Below are 13,788 nucleotides of genomic sequence, written 5' to 3' on the forward strand. Positions count from 1 at the left end.
CACTTGAGTATTCTTGCTTGAATGTGTATACATTGGTCAAAATAAGGTCAAAATAAATGAAACAGCAATTGTCCCCGTTTCTGTATTTCATCATGATAAAATGTATACATTTTTCCTAAAAAGTTGGAAATGTCCCCAGATTGCATCTGAGAAATCTGGTCACCTTATGTTACGTGCCTGTTATTAGCCTACTTGCCGCTTTCAGTTCTAGTAGATTTGTAGTTTAGATCTCGCAACCAGGGATTGGGAAGCGATGTATTTCTACGAAAAGGCTGACTGACGCGGGGCTCATACAATCTCCGCGTTTATAGAGTGCTCCGGTGTCTTGCTGGTAGTCAAATATATTTATTTACATATACAGCATATGGATGTTACGTGCCTGTTACCTGCCGATTTCAGTTCTAGTAGTTTAGATCTCGCAACCAGGGAAACGCCAACAAGACGCGAATTTACCGGCATTTGACTCATGAGTGAACGGCGAAAATGCCTGGACGGCACAGCTTGGGATTCCATTGAAGTTACAGGTAACTATGTGTGAAAGAGACTATGTGTGAAAAGAGACTGTTGAAATAACATTAATACAATGTTCATTGATAAAATGACATAAGGGATGGAAAGGGGAGATGGCAGTTTTAGAAGGGGGATGATGAAGCGCGCTCGACTGAGGGACAGCATAGGCACAGCACATCGCCATAATAGCGATTTTTTTGTTATGCTTGTTGTAAATAAAAGTTCTATGATGCATTGAAATGACATTAAACTAAGATAATATGATGGTTATCATATTTTTTCAAATCTTTATTAATACGTTATTACAGACACAGTAAGTGACATTTTCCTAGAGCGAAATCTGTTGTGGTATTTAAAAATGGCGGTTAGTGATGAAATCTATGAACATGGGATGACGATTTCCATTGACCAATCAACGGTGTGCAGCGTCACACGTAGCCTGGCAAAAAGGTACCCTTCGGCCCTATGGTTCCTGCTCACGAAGGGTAGCTAAAGAACCGACCCGACCCAGGCCGACAAATGGAAAAGCGCCAAAGAAGCAGGCCAGCCTGGGTCGACCCGGGTCAGCCTTGTAGTGGAAAAGCACCAAAATGGGAAACACAGCACACCTTCTTGCGACGGCATGTATGGATGTGCCATCCTGGAGGAGCTGGACTACCTGTGTTGGGCTGCAGCCACCACCTCATGTTACCAGTAGTGACAAGGGCAGTAGCAAAAATGCTTAACTAGAGAAAAATCAGTCAGGAAGGATAAGAAGAGATAAATGGTCTGTGGCCACCACCTGCAAAACCTTCTTGTGGGTTGTCTTGCTGTTGCTTCTCCTGTCCACCTGTAGCTTTCATTTGCATTAAAGCAGGTGAAATTGATTAACAATCGTTTACGCTTCCTAACTGGACAGATTTATATCCAGAAGTTTAATTGACTTGGTGCTATACTGTGATGATTGAGTGTTCCCTTAATATTTTGGAGCAGTGGAGACTGCACTTCCTGATGGCCATGTTGGATTTTGTGAACTCGTTACAAGATCATCGTTGGCTACAGTATGTGGAGAAAAAAAGGATCTTCTTCTCCATATGGCACAAACAGCCAAACTTGCAGCATGCATTTATTGGTTAAATGTCAGTTAACCTTTTCTGAAATGCAATAATGTGGTGTGAACTGCTTCAGTAAACTGAATCAGATTGCCCAGGGATCTGTCCTGCTGGAGTGGGTAGTGCACTTTGCTAGCCTGACGATGGAGGATTGAAACAGCGATTGAGCAGATATTGGCGAGAGCTGGAGATGATCAGTCAGGCTTTCCACTGGATAACATGTTACACGAGTTATGTATTAACAGCATTGGACTCTCTCACCCCCTATAGCATTTAACATAACTATTAAATGTGAAGCGTCATATTTCCACATTGCATGGACAATTATTGTTCTGTTCTTTATATAATTATATTTTGCCATAGGAGCTACTTGTGTGATGTTTCTTGTTTTGAATACCTGTTTTATAAAAGTTGTGTCTCAGTCTTGTTGGGTATTATTAACCCTACAAATGCAACGTGTTGCTAAACTCTACAAACTTCCTGAGATGCATCATTGACAGGTTTAAAGTAGAATATCTCAGACAAAGTAATACACAACACACTAATGCTGCTTGAGATTTGGAGAACGTTTTAATTAACAACTTCATACACCCTTTTCACAGAAGTATGTTTAATCAGTGCAGAAACCAAAGCGGTCTTAACATGCACCTGGTTTGAGGACAGATACAGGCGATAGTTTTTATTTCTTTTTTTTATCCTTTTTTTAATCACACCACTTTGTATAACAGCAGCTGATATAAAGCTTACTGACAATCACTTTTCATATTATACACAATATTGTTGTCTTCTGTTCCAATTTAAAATATATATAAAGGAAAACAAAAGTAAGAACCTACAAAGAAAATAAAGCAGTAAAAATCAAGCACAGATACATACAAACAAACCTAAAAATGTGATGGTGAAAGTGTGTCCTGGGGTTCTTTCAGAATCTCATTCCCCTAAATTCATACCTCAGAGTCCCGAAGCTGCGGCCCAAAACTGCATTTTTAAGGTTAGTTTAAATTAATTATTGTAAATACTATGGAAAAAAAATGCAAGTTACACACCGAGCAAACGAGAAATTACCTTTATCCATCTGGTCTGGTGTTGCCACAAGGAGAGTGAGGGATAAAGTGATGAAGAAAGGGAGGGTTGGGCTGGGCTGTGCGTTTATAACGGGGGAAGAGGGAGGTGAAGGTGGGTAGGTTTCTTTTTTTTTTTATCATAGTGAAGGAAAACCAGATAGTCTGAACCACAACCTTTTTTTTTCTGCTGTGCAACTCATACATTTGTTTGGCCCCCCTCTGGTGTGAGTGTGGTGCTACTGGTGAGCACACTGCACCCCAGGCCCGTGGTGTCCTCCCTCCTCGTCTGAGCTGTCGTTGTAGGCCTCGCGCCGCTGGCCCCCGGCCGAGCCCTGGCTGATGTCGTAGTCCTGCAGGTCCACCTCTTCGGCGTCCCCGGTCACGATGGGTGCTTCTGCCCGGGTAGGCAACAGGTCTTCCAACTCCTAGAGATGGCAGACACAGGAGAAGGGCGTGAGTGAGGACTACAGCAGGCTTCATTTATAATCAAGTATTAGCCGTATATCATGCACACTGCTACTTCCACCAACATAATAACAGGGTTCCCACACCTTCTGAAATTCAAACATCTTTCAAGGACTTTCAAGACTCAATTCTCTCAAATTCAAGGACCCAACACAGCAGAGTTTGAGACAGAACTAGTTGACGAGCTAAGTAAGACATGTTTGATTTTTTTTTTTTTTTTTTGAGAGGGGAATTCAAGCACTTTCAATAACCCATGTCTATTTTCAAAAATGTTAAGACCTTGTCTCAAATTCACAAACTTTCAAGGATTTCAAGGACCCGTGGGAACCCTGTTTATAACAAAGTATTAGCCGTATACCATGCACACTGCTACATCCACCAACCTAATAATGTCTTTCAATGGTTTGTAAGACATTGTAAACTGTAAGAGCTTAGGAACAAGCACATGGAAGACTTCTTAGACTTGTATAACAGGGGCTTTGAAGGCGTTCGGCAGTTACATGCTGGCGTCACAGAGGCCCATCAAACAATGCTTAACACAGAACTCCAGTGTTCCCATGGTCAAACTGCAAATCCCAACAGGGTTTACTGCATTGTGACATTAAAACACATTCTAACTGGTACTAAAGACCTCCTAGATAGGGACTCATGAACAAAGGGTATGCATTCATAGCTTGCATCTTACCGTGAGTTTCTCAGGGCTGATCCAGTTATTGTTTGGGAACTGCACATCAAATTTAATATACAGATCTCCTTTCTCAAAAGGATTGCGGTACTGTGGCATCCCCTCTCCACGCACTACTCTGATGGAGCCTGCAAAATAGACAACGTTCAAGAAACACTTGTTATTCTTTGATTTGATTAAATCTAGGAAGCTACTGTGCGGATTACAAAATGCTATCGTCTGATGAACCTTAATATAGGCAATAACAGCACGAGGCTCATGGCGATGACTCACCTGGCTCAATAACTTTGCCTGCAGGATACTTCACTACAATCTGTCTGGCGTCTAAGTGTTTCAACGTAAACTGGAAACCGCAAAGTGCTTCAACAAGGCCAATCTTGTGGGTCATATGCAGGTCATGGCCCTCTCTTCTGTATGTCTGTGGGAAGATAGAGACATTAGGTGACACGTATGCTATGTTTTGATGTTTGTCTTCTTAGTGACAAACATTCAATAAACAAAAGGGGAAAAACAATATGACTGACACTACTTTAGCTAGTAAAAGCTAACTAGTAAATCTAGTAAATCATCATACAATAGTCCCAGTTCTGGGAAATGCACGTGCATCACAAGTGTTTTTTGTCTCTACAAAAGGTGACAGCTTCACTCCTCCGCAATATTCCATTCTCCACATAAGTCTGGTGCCAGCAACATGTGTCCATTCTCCCTTGCCATTCAAAAGGCTATCTTAAGAGTAGTGACAGAGAGTCTGTAGGTGACACAATGGGGTGGAGGGCCTACGGCTACAGGATTAGCTGACGACGTGCCACTCGTGACTATAATTAATACAAAGTTATGCCGGACATGCCAGGGCAGGGGCGGGGGGGGGACAGACGGACTGGAAACTGGATTATAGCATGTTGTTAGCATTGGCTAGCTGTCACTGCAATCTGCTCAGCACTCCCAAAGCATGGCCAGTCAAGAGCGCCAGGAGGACCAACACCGGTCAGCTGGGCCCTTCAGTTAGTCCCCATCCACATCTATACTACAGCTCTGTCTGAAAAGCATGTTCTTACATCCACATGTTCTTACATCCCCCCTCCCCCACATATGCGTTCTCTAGTGTGTCGTCAGATAACTCCGCTGAGAGCAGAAACACAATGCACAAGCACATTACACGGTCACACCTTCAAGTAAAGTATAAACATACCCCCCCGATAAGACGAACTTCTAAATTGTAACATAGAAAAGCAATCATAGACTGAGAAAGTCGTGTAAGAGAAAGGGAGCCAGGGTGTGCTCCTCCTACCTCATGCTCCTTCTCCTGCAGGACGAGGACAATGTCTCCCGGCTCTACGCCGGGCGCTTGGTCGGCCTCTCCTCCGAAGGTGATCTTCTGCCCGTGCTTCATGCCTTTGTCCACGTGGACCTCCAGGATCTTAACCTCCTTGCTGACCTTCTTGCCCTCACACTTTTTACAGCGGTCCTTCTCGTTGATGACCTCACCTGGGGGTGGAACAAAAGGAATGCAAAAACTTGAGGACGGGGTAAAAGCACAGAGATCCAGTTTCTTCCCCGTGGCAGTGGGCCTCACAAACAAGCCCCCTGCCCGTCATTGACTCTGGGACTTTCACCTCCCTCCAGTCACACACAACAATGTAATCTATATTAGTTTTACATACCGGTACTTTAATTTACAGCCTACATAATTATTGTTCTACCGCTCCTTTCTGCCATTGTTTTTTAAAACATGTTTTGCTTATATAGTGTTTATTACATTGTCGTTGTTGTTTTTTAAATTAGATTGTTGTTTGTATCTTTCTGTCTTGTGCACCAACCACACCAAGTCAATTTCCTGTATATGCGAATATACTTGGCAATAAAAATAATTCTGATTCTGATGTGATTATCCAAAATTGAGCATCAAACTTTTATGGCCGTTTTGTCAACCCCCTCCGTGGAAAATTGTTTTCAATGTTATGCAAGCACTAAACACAAATATGGAAAATCACAACATTTCTATTTTTCCGTTATCTATTTGTTGAGGCAGTCGGCAACATGCTTGTAAAGGTCTGCTCTTCAACCCTGCAGTTTTTTTGATTGAGTGGTGGTAGCTTGTGCTAAATTGACAGATGCACTAAATAGATTGTGATGCGTTAGATGGTGACTTTTTCGTCCTCCTAGGATTTGGACCTATTCAGAAAACATTCGGGGCTGGGGCGCTTAGGTGGCGTAGCGGGTTAAGCGCTGACCATGTAACCGCAGGGTCCCCGGTTCGATTCCGGCCGGGGACATATCCTGCATGTCATCCCTCCTCTCTCTCTCACCCATCCTTCCTGTCTAAATCTTCACTGTATCTATCAATAAATTGAAAAATATGAGTGGGACTGCCCCAATCAGGAAAATAACTTCGGGGCTCCCCCCAGATGCCCAGGCCTAACAACGTCACTGGCCTCATCTCATCCATGTCCCCCTTTAACAGTAGAAAACATCTGTTAAACACCCTCTCTAGAAAGGCATAGATAATCGATTTGTTTTTGGTGTAGATACGTTGCAGGTAGCCTATTATAATTAGCTGCACACTACTTAGCCGTCACAATTAACTTATTTGTCTTATCCGTCTCGCTTTTCGATTCACTGCAACTGACGTATTAATGCTAATGTTATGTGGTGCGGCAAGGAAGGGGACTGGGACTATAGGGGAAATGCAGGGTGGAATTAAGAAGGAACATTTCTTCTTTGATTGATTTCTGAAGTTATTAATTATGTTTGGAATAGTGCCCCCCCCCCTCCTCAAAAACACAATGGCACACAGAAGAAGGAAACTTTTTTCCCTCAATTATATTTTCCCTAAATTCCTTATAGCATTTCTCAAACTTCTCACGGGCTTTAAATCAATCCATCTGGGGCCGGAAGTGGCCCGTGGGCTCCAGAGAACAGCAGGGCTAACTCTGGGGTAGCTTCATTGGACCTTTTCACTGGTCACTGAACTCATAGAACTTTATACATGATTCAAGTGACAGCACCACTAACAGTATACATGTATAGGTTACGGTACATGTGGGAATACGGTACATGTGGGAAAACTAGGGTTAGGGTTAGGTGCTACGTCGATTTGGTACATGCTGGCATGTCTAACCCTAACCCTATCCCCATTCCCATCCCTAACCTTAACCGTAGCACCCAACCCTAACTTTCCCACATGTACCGTGTTCCCACATGTACCGTAACATATACACTCTGAAGCCAAAATCTGTCACCTGGCCCCAAATCCAGACACTTGAGATCTGAGAGGATTGAGAAGTAAGAAAATTCCACCTACCACCATCTTAGCAAAAAGCCAGATTGAGCATATTGCTAAGACCTAACAAATCCTAATGGATCTACAACAGTATGGTGTGTGGCACCTGAAATGTGATGCTGCTTACCTTCCCCATTACAATCGGTGCAAACGGACTGCATCTGTTGGACCATCCCGGGGGCCAACTGTCTGATCATGATGCGCATACCACGACCCCTGCAGGCCACACACTTCTGAACAGCACCAGTCTTCCCGCCCTGGCTGGAAATAGTCACGGACAGAAAGAGTAATCAATAATCGCATTCAACAAATGAAAAAAGGGCCAGAGTTGCAACCTGTGATCACATTGACTGAGCCTATTGAGCAGAACCCAATGCTCTAAAGCAGTGGTCTTCAACCGGGGGTCCGCGACCCCTAGGGGGTCCGCAGAGGTACTGCAGGGGGTCCGCCAATTTTTGTCATAATAATTCACAATTTTCACCAAAATAATCAGTGAGAATTAAAAAATATAACAAATTATATTGAGTAAAGTACAAGCATTAATAGGCAATAATAAACTACTTTTGACAAAAACAATTTACAAAAGAAATTATGCCCATGATGCAGAGTCTAACATAACGTCAGCTGGAAAAAATAACACACCTGTCTAGCAAGCTAGGTGTTGGCTAAAACGCTGCAGTTCGGTCTTCATTGCGAAATTAACGTTAATTAATAACTAGCATAACGTTACTAATTTAGTTACTAGTTTGATAATAACAAACCCGTCTCTTTGCTTCTCTATGCGCCGCTCCTTTACCATTCCGAGGTCAGATCCCGTGGATCAGTATTGGCGCGCGTCTTTGAATTACGCACAGCTATCCACGAGAGTCTGGTTGGCCAAAACTGCGCGGAGCTGGCTGCGCATTTCAATGCATTTCCGCGGATTCCGCGGTGCCCTCGCCTGACGTGAAATGCGCAATTGTTGATCACTTGGAGGCAGTCGAAAGTCAATTTGAGAAGTACTTTTCTGATGTGCATGTGCCAACGTCTAAGCACAAGACATGGATACGGTTTCCATTCAAAGACAATGCATCCGACGCCTAAACCTGACATCCACTGAGGAAGATCAGCTGATAGACAGTACACACAAGAATGTGTACGAGTCACAGCCTCTCACCCAGTTCTGGATCCATTGCCAGAAATACTTCCCCCAACTGACAGCAAAGGCCATGGTGAGCCTCTTGCGTTTTGCAACAACTTATCTTTGTGAAAGAGGATTCTCCTCCCTCACCTGCCTGAAGAGCAAATACAGTTCCAGACTGCAGCCTGAGGATGACATGATGCTCTGCCTGACAACCTCCATCTCCCCCAGAATAGACAGGGTGTGTACCACCCACCAGGGCCAGTCATCTCACTGAGGTAGGCATACCTGGCTTCCTGAAGCTAAAAGTTTCATTGTTGAAAAATAATAATAATAGAAAATATAAGCCTCATCAACACTGGCGGACTCAGGGGGGGGGCGACCGCCCCTCCTGGTGCCCCCACGGTTGAAAAACATCTCTCTTAAGTGCCCTTTTGAGTGGCGAAAATGAGAGGACGTGCTCTATTGGTGCCCCTCCAATGGTCTAAACCTGACCATGAGCCCCCACAGTGGAAAAAAGTCACACTAAAGTGCCCTTTTGAGTGGCAAAATTAGAGGATGTGCCCTATTGGCTGCCCTTCCAATGGTCTAAACTTGACCATGTGCACTGATGGGGTCCCATGTTGTCCCGTAGCTGCCCTTTTTTTCTTTTCGCCCCTGCCCTTCAAACAGCCTGAGTCCGCCACTGCTCATCAACAACAACAACAACAACAACAACAACAATAATAACAATAACCGATCATAATTATGCATGAACGTTTTATCAATCATAAACACATATAGGCTAATAACCCAGTTTATAAATAGGTTAATACGGTGAAATAAAAGGTGAATGAAGTAAATATAAAAGTTATTATAGGCTTTAAAATGTGAGACATTTAAAAATATATATTACATGTGGGGGTCCCTGTTCTATTTGTCTCTCATCCAAGGGGTCCTTGGGTTGAAAAAGGTTGAAGACCCCTGCTCTAAAGCTTTCCTGGATGCTGACCTTTTTATCCTCAAGCTCATTGGAAGGGACCCCCTACGCTAAACATATCATGTGTAAATAATTATTAGGGATGCACCGAAATGAAAATTCTTGGCCGAGGCCGAAGCCGAATTTAAGGAAACACTTGGCCGAATACCGAATACCGAATGTGTATCGGCAGTTTTTAATTTTATCATTGCATAAACTAAATACATTTTGCTTTTTATTCATGCTTCTCAAAGAAAGAAATTGAGATTGAAAAAAAAGAACTTTTATATATAACTTATTATAACTAATTATCGTGGGATTTAATCTCTACTGCTTTCCAGGGTTCAAGTTAATGATATTCATGATTTGTCTCTACATAGGCTTCAGAAAGTATTTAGACCCCTTCACTTTTTTCACATTTTTGAATAGATTTGCCATCAATCCACACACAGTACCCCATAATCTAAGTAAAAACGTTTTTTAATGTTTGCAAATGTATTAAAATGTAAATACAGAAATACCTCATGTACATAAGTATTCAGACCCTTTGTCACTCTTAAAATTAGGTCAAATGCTAAATGTCTTCAACAAGTCATTCAACAAGTTGAATTGAGTCCACCTGAGTGTAAGGATAATAGTTCATGTTATTTCAGAATGAATATATTTTGTTTTTATAGTCTCTGGTTTGCATAGAAACCACCGCATGATACAGCTGCATGTCATAAACTCGTGTAGAACAGCTGGGAGTCTGAATATGTTTTCAACAAGGCAACAACTCTGCTTCTCACTCCAATTTTAAATTGAGCTACGACTGCTAAGCTAACTAGCTAGATGAGTGTAAGGTTGCGTTCGTAAAGTCGCTCTGAGAGCGCTGGAGCGCACACTGGGCCCGACGTCATAGAGAAACCGAGTCATTTGATTGGACGAGAGGCATTCCACGAGTGCTGATCGGATTTCCTGAGTGAATTTACGAACGCAGCCAGTTTTGAAAGTGCGTCGCCTCGCGCCGCGCGCCTGTTGAGAGTTATATTTAATTGTATTGCGTCATCAAAACACGGCCACTATTCGGTGGTAAACATTCGGTGTTTTCACACATTCGGCCGAATACCGAATGTGCTTTATTTTGCGACATTCGGTGGCCGAATGTTCGGTGCATCCCTAATAATTATAATAATTTACCATTTAGCAGACTCTTTTATTCCAAAGTGATTTACACTTAGAGATTACAGGGACAGTCTCCCTGGAGTAATTTAGGGCTGAGTGCCTTACTCAAGGGCACACCAGTGTTGGTGTTCCCAGGTGGGATTAGAACTCATGACCTTCCGATCACCAGTCCAACTCACTATCCCCATGTGTGATGCAACAACCTACATGTCGAAAAGCAGGATACTGCTGTGCTGAGCTAGAGTAGCATTAGGCGAGAAGAAAGCTGTAGATTCACAAACATGGTAAGAATGTGTGACCACTTACCCATTGCAAGTGCCACACAGGACATTCTTGCTCAACTGTAACTTGGTTGTTTTGCCATTGAAGAGGTCTTCCAGAGAGACTCTGTTAAAAGCAAAGGGCATATCAAAATACATTAGCAATAGAAAATATGCAAACCCCACATATTTATATTTTAAAAAACAACTGTTTAGGCCTATTGGAAGCACTGCGGTTACTTCAATTAGACTGGGGGTACTCCAGGAGTTTCAAGCTTTTAAAAAGGTCATGTGTGGCTTAATTGGCCTTGATTCCTTTCAAAAGCCTACATGCATCTTAATTTGCAGTTACTCTGGAACAACAGCCCATACAAGCCTGGGAGACTGCTTACTTGAGTGGATGAACCATGTCCTCTCCTCTCCGCCTGCCACCGTTTCGGCTGCGACCCTGTCCGCCCATGAAGCCAAAGAGCCCACCTCCGAAGATGTGGGAGAAGATGTCATCCATCCCTCCGCCACCTCCACCTCCTTCCCGCAGCCCCTGCTCCCCATAGCGATCGTACAACTCCTTCTTCTCTGGGTTGGTCAACACTTCATATGCAAAACTGATCTCCTTGAACTGATTAGAAATAAATGTATGGGATTAGCACAACATTTTAGCTGAGTAAAAAATAACTCAACAAACACATAAGATAATTACCAATGTGGCAGGAACTTTTATTCCTTACTGATGCATCCCTTCCCTCCTCCATTACCAAAACAACTAGCCACACAGTTTCAACACAACTACAGACCAAAGTGTTTCAGCTCAACCCAATGTATCCTTACCTTGTCGCCGGCATTAGGGTTCTTGTCGGGGTGGTATTCCTTTGCTAACTTTCGGTATGACTGAAGGAAAACAGAAAAAAACAGAAAAAAACATGGATCACAATATAGAATATTTTCGAGACATGTTACTGAAGACACATTAATTTCTCCCAATAAACGCAATCTCTCGCCACCAGGCTAAGAAAGGGAGTCGTTTTCGGTGTATCTGTTACAGGGTATATACAGGAATCTTGAGGTTAATTTCAATACCTTTCTAAGACTTTTTAAAGAACTTGTCAATATTTTTCCAGACCTCACCGCCACTTGGAGCTGTAACCGTTGACATCAGTGACACCTTTAACTTAACAGTTTGAGTTTGCAATAGAGTCTGACCACTATCATACAACACCATTTCCGGTTCGTCTTTGTTTTTTAATAAAACTAATTTTATTAACTAGTTTTTAGGACTCAAACTCTTTGGACAGAGTCTAATTCAGAAAAATACCAACAAAATTCAAGACCTCATAAAATCGTGATAAGACTTTTTAATGCTTAAGGGTCTTGATTTTCCCAAAATGGATTCATGAACTTTTAATACTTTTCAAGACACCGCGGATACACTGAGATAACTGTGAAACCATCGAACGTAGTAAAAGAAACAGAAACGATGAGGGCAAACCTGGCTGGCTAGTTTAATCTCTCGCCACCCGGCTAGAAAGGGAGTCGTTTAGTAGTTGTCGGTGTATCTTTTACAAGCAGACATAAAGTGACAAGTCACTGACACTGAAGATAGCTTAATCACGCTACTTCCAGCAGGCATGCTTGTGTGTATGTATTAGCCAGCGAGTAAGCGACATCGGCATCTGAAACACGTAACTAGGCTACTGACTCAGATACAGAAGCACCGCGAAATGGACAGAAACTGAGAGTCTTCAGTAGCTAAGACAGACAGACGAGACCAGCCACATGCTAAGCTAGCTTAGCTAACATTAGCTTTCCCCCCTCCTTTTTTTGGGCTACAAAAGATCCCCGATCATCATCTACGACCAGGTTTGATAAGCATAGCTAAAGTAACGTTATCTGGCAGGCGGGATGTACCAGGTTAGCTAAGGAAGCAACCCAATTCTATTGACAAGAAGGGCTACTGGTGTTAGATGTACGTAGCTAACAGCTACATGTTGCTACTAAAAGATGCCAGATAGTAGTGAGCTAGTTACCGTTTCTAGGCCACACTAGTGGCTAGCCGATTTAGCTACCGTTAGCACCGTTAGCTAGCTCCTAGCCCAGGTTTCTCCATTTCCTGCTTCTTCGAAACAACTTAAAAACAGTTAAGTGTAGTTTGTATTAAGGTGGCTTCTTTTAAACGAAGGTTGATATCTGTGTTACCTTTTTCAGCTCGTTCTCCGTGGCGGAGGGAGACACCCCCAGGATGTCGTACAGTTTGGTATCAACAACGTTCGCCATGATGGAGCTCAGAGAAGAGAGAAGGACCTTCTGCACGGGAGGCGACGGAGAAGAGAAGGAAGAATCGGTTGGAAACGTCATCACGCACAACGCGTCAACTTTAACCTCTCGTGCAAGAACTTCGCAGAGCGAGAGAGATCCAACTTTCTTTCTGCATTACTTCAGATGCATCAATGATACTGGTCTGTTACAGTTTTTTTTTTACGATTGCTAACTCACCATGTTCAATACTGAAACCACAGTTTCACAACTCTTCATACAGTCAGCATTCGTAACACTCATGTTGGCCAATGACTTCATTCATGTCTCAAAAGAAGCTCGTTCAACCACACACTGTCAACAATGTTCACTCAGAAGCATACACTGTCATTCATAACATTCTGACTTACAAAATACTAACAACAGGGAGCATTACATAGTTTGAATGATTTTCACAAGAATGAATATTTCATTATAAAAATTGTTTGATTTATAGTAATCATAGACAGAATAGTTGACTGTACAACTGTAAAGTATTAGGCAACAAGAATGAATCAGAAATGCCACAATTTGCTTCTATCCTTTATTCTATCGTTTGCGTCTATCCTTTACTGTATTCTATGTTTTATCCTTTTTTTTCAGTATCTTTGCAGAAAGTAAGTTACGGTACATTTACTTCAAAGTACACTACATTTACTTGTGTAAAATGAAAAGTGAAAAATAAAGTGGAAGATGCAAAGTTCAAATAAAAAAGAAAAACAGAAATTCCAGGGCTACAATACAATAGCAATCACACCAAAAATGTCTCACTCCTGAGGGTTTTGGTCCACCCTCTGGTCTGCATCTGGTCACATCTAATGTCTTCCCTGGCAATGCATCTAGTCTATTTCATTTCATTGTATATATTCTGCTACTGTAATATTTTCTAGACATTTCAATAT

General features: G+C 42.4%; 1 protein-coding gene across 1 annotated transcript; it reads right to left on the minus strand.

The window, feature by feature from the left end:
• Positions 1-2,146: 2,146 nt before the first annotated feature.
• Positions 2,147-12,905, minus strand: dnaja2a (DnaJ heat shock protein family (Hsp40) member A2a). The gene is made up of 9 exons (XM_080528523.1): positions 12,791-12,905; positions 11,426-11,485; positions 10,990-11,216; positions 10,644-10,724; positions 7,223-7,356; positions 5,104-5,300; positions 4,089-4,233; positions 3,816-3,943; positions 2,147-3,090 (listed from the first exon to the last, which is right to left on the minus strand). Exons 1-9 carry the CDS (start codon positions 12,866-12,868, stop codon positions 2,902-2,904), a joined length of 1,239 nt encoding a protein of 412 aa, XP_080384649.1. The 5' UTR covers positions 12,869-12,905; the 3' UTR covers positions 2,147-2,901.
• Between the last annotated feature and the right edge of the window lie 883 nt (positions 12,906-13,788).

Source organism: Nansenia antarctica (assembly GCF_963989245.1).
Source record: "Nansenia antarctica genome assembly, chromosome: 4".
Lineage (NCBI taxonomy): Eukaryota > Metazoa > Chordata > Actinopteri > Argentiniformes > Microstomatidae > Nansenia > Nansenia antarctica.

What these genes read in the sequence shown, in the direction of transcription:
- dnaja2a (XM_080528523.1), bottom strand. Translation starts at nt 12,868, where the DNA reads ATGGCGAACGTTGTTGATACCAAACTGTACGACATCCTGGGGGTGTCT. An exon ending in CGGAGAACGAGCTGAAAAAG is followed by an intron (nt 11,486 to 12,790) that starts GTAACACAGATA and finishes GTTTTCCTTCAG; the next exon opens with TCATACCGAAAGTTAGCAAA. An exon ending in CACCGATTGTAATGGGGAAG is followed by an intron (nt 5,301 to 7,222) that starts GTAAGCAGCATC and finishes TTCCACCCCCAG; the next exon opens with GTGAGGTCATCAACGAGAAG.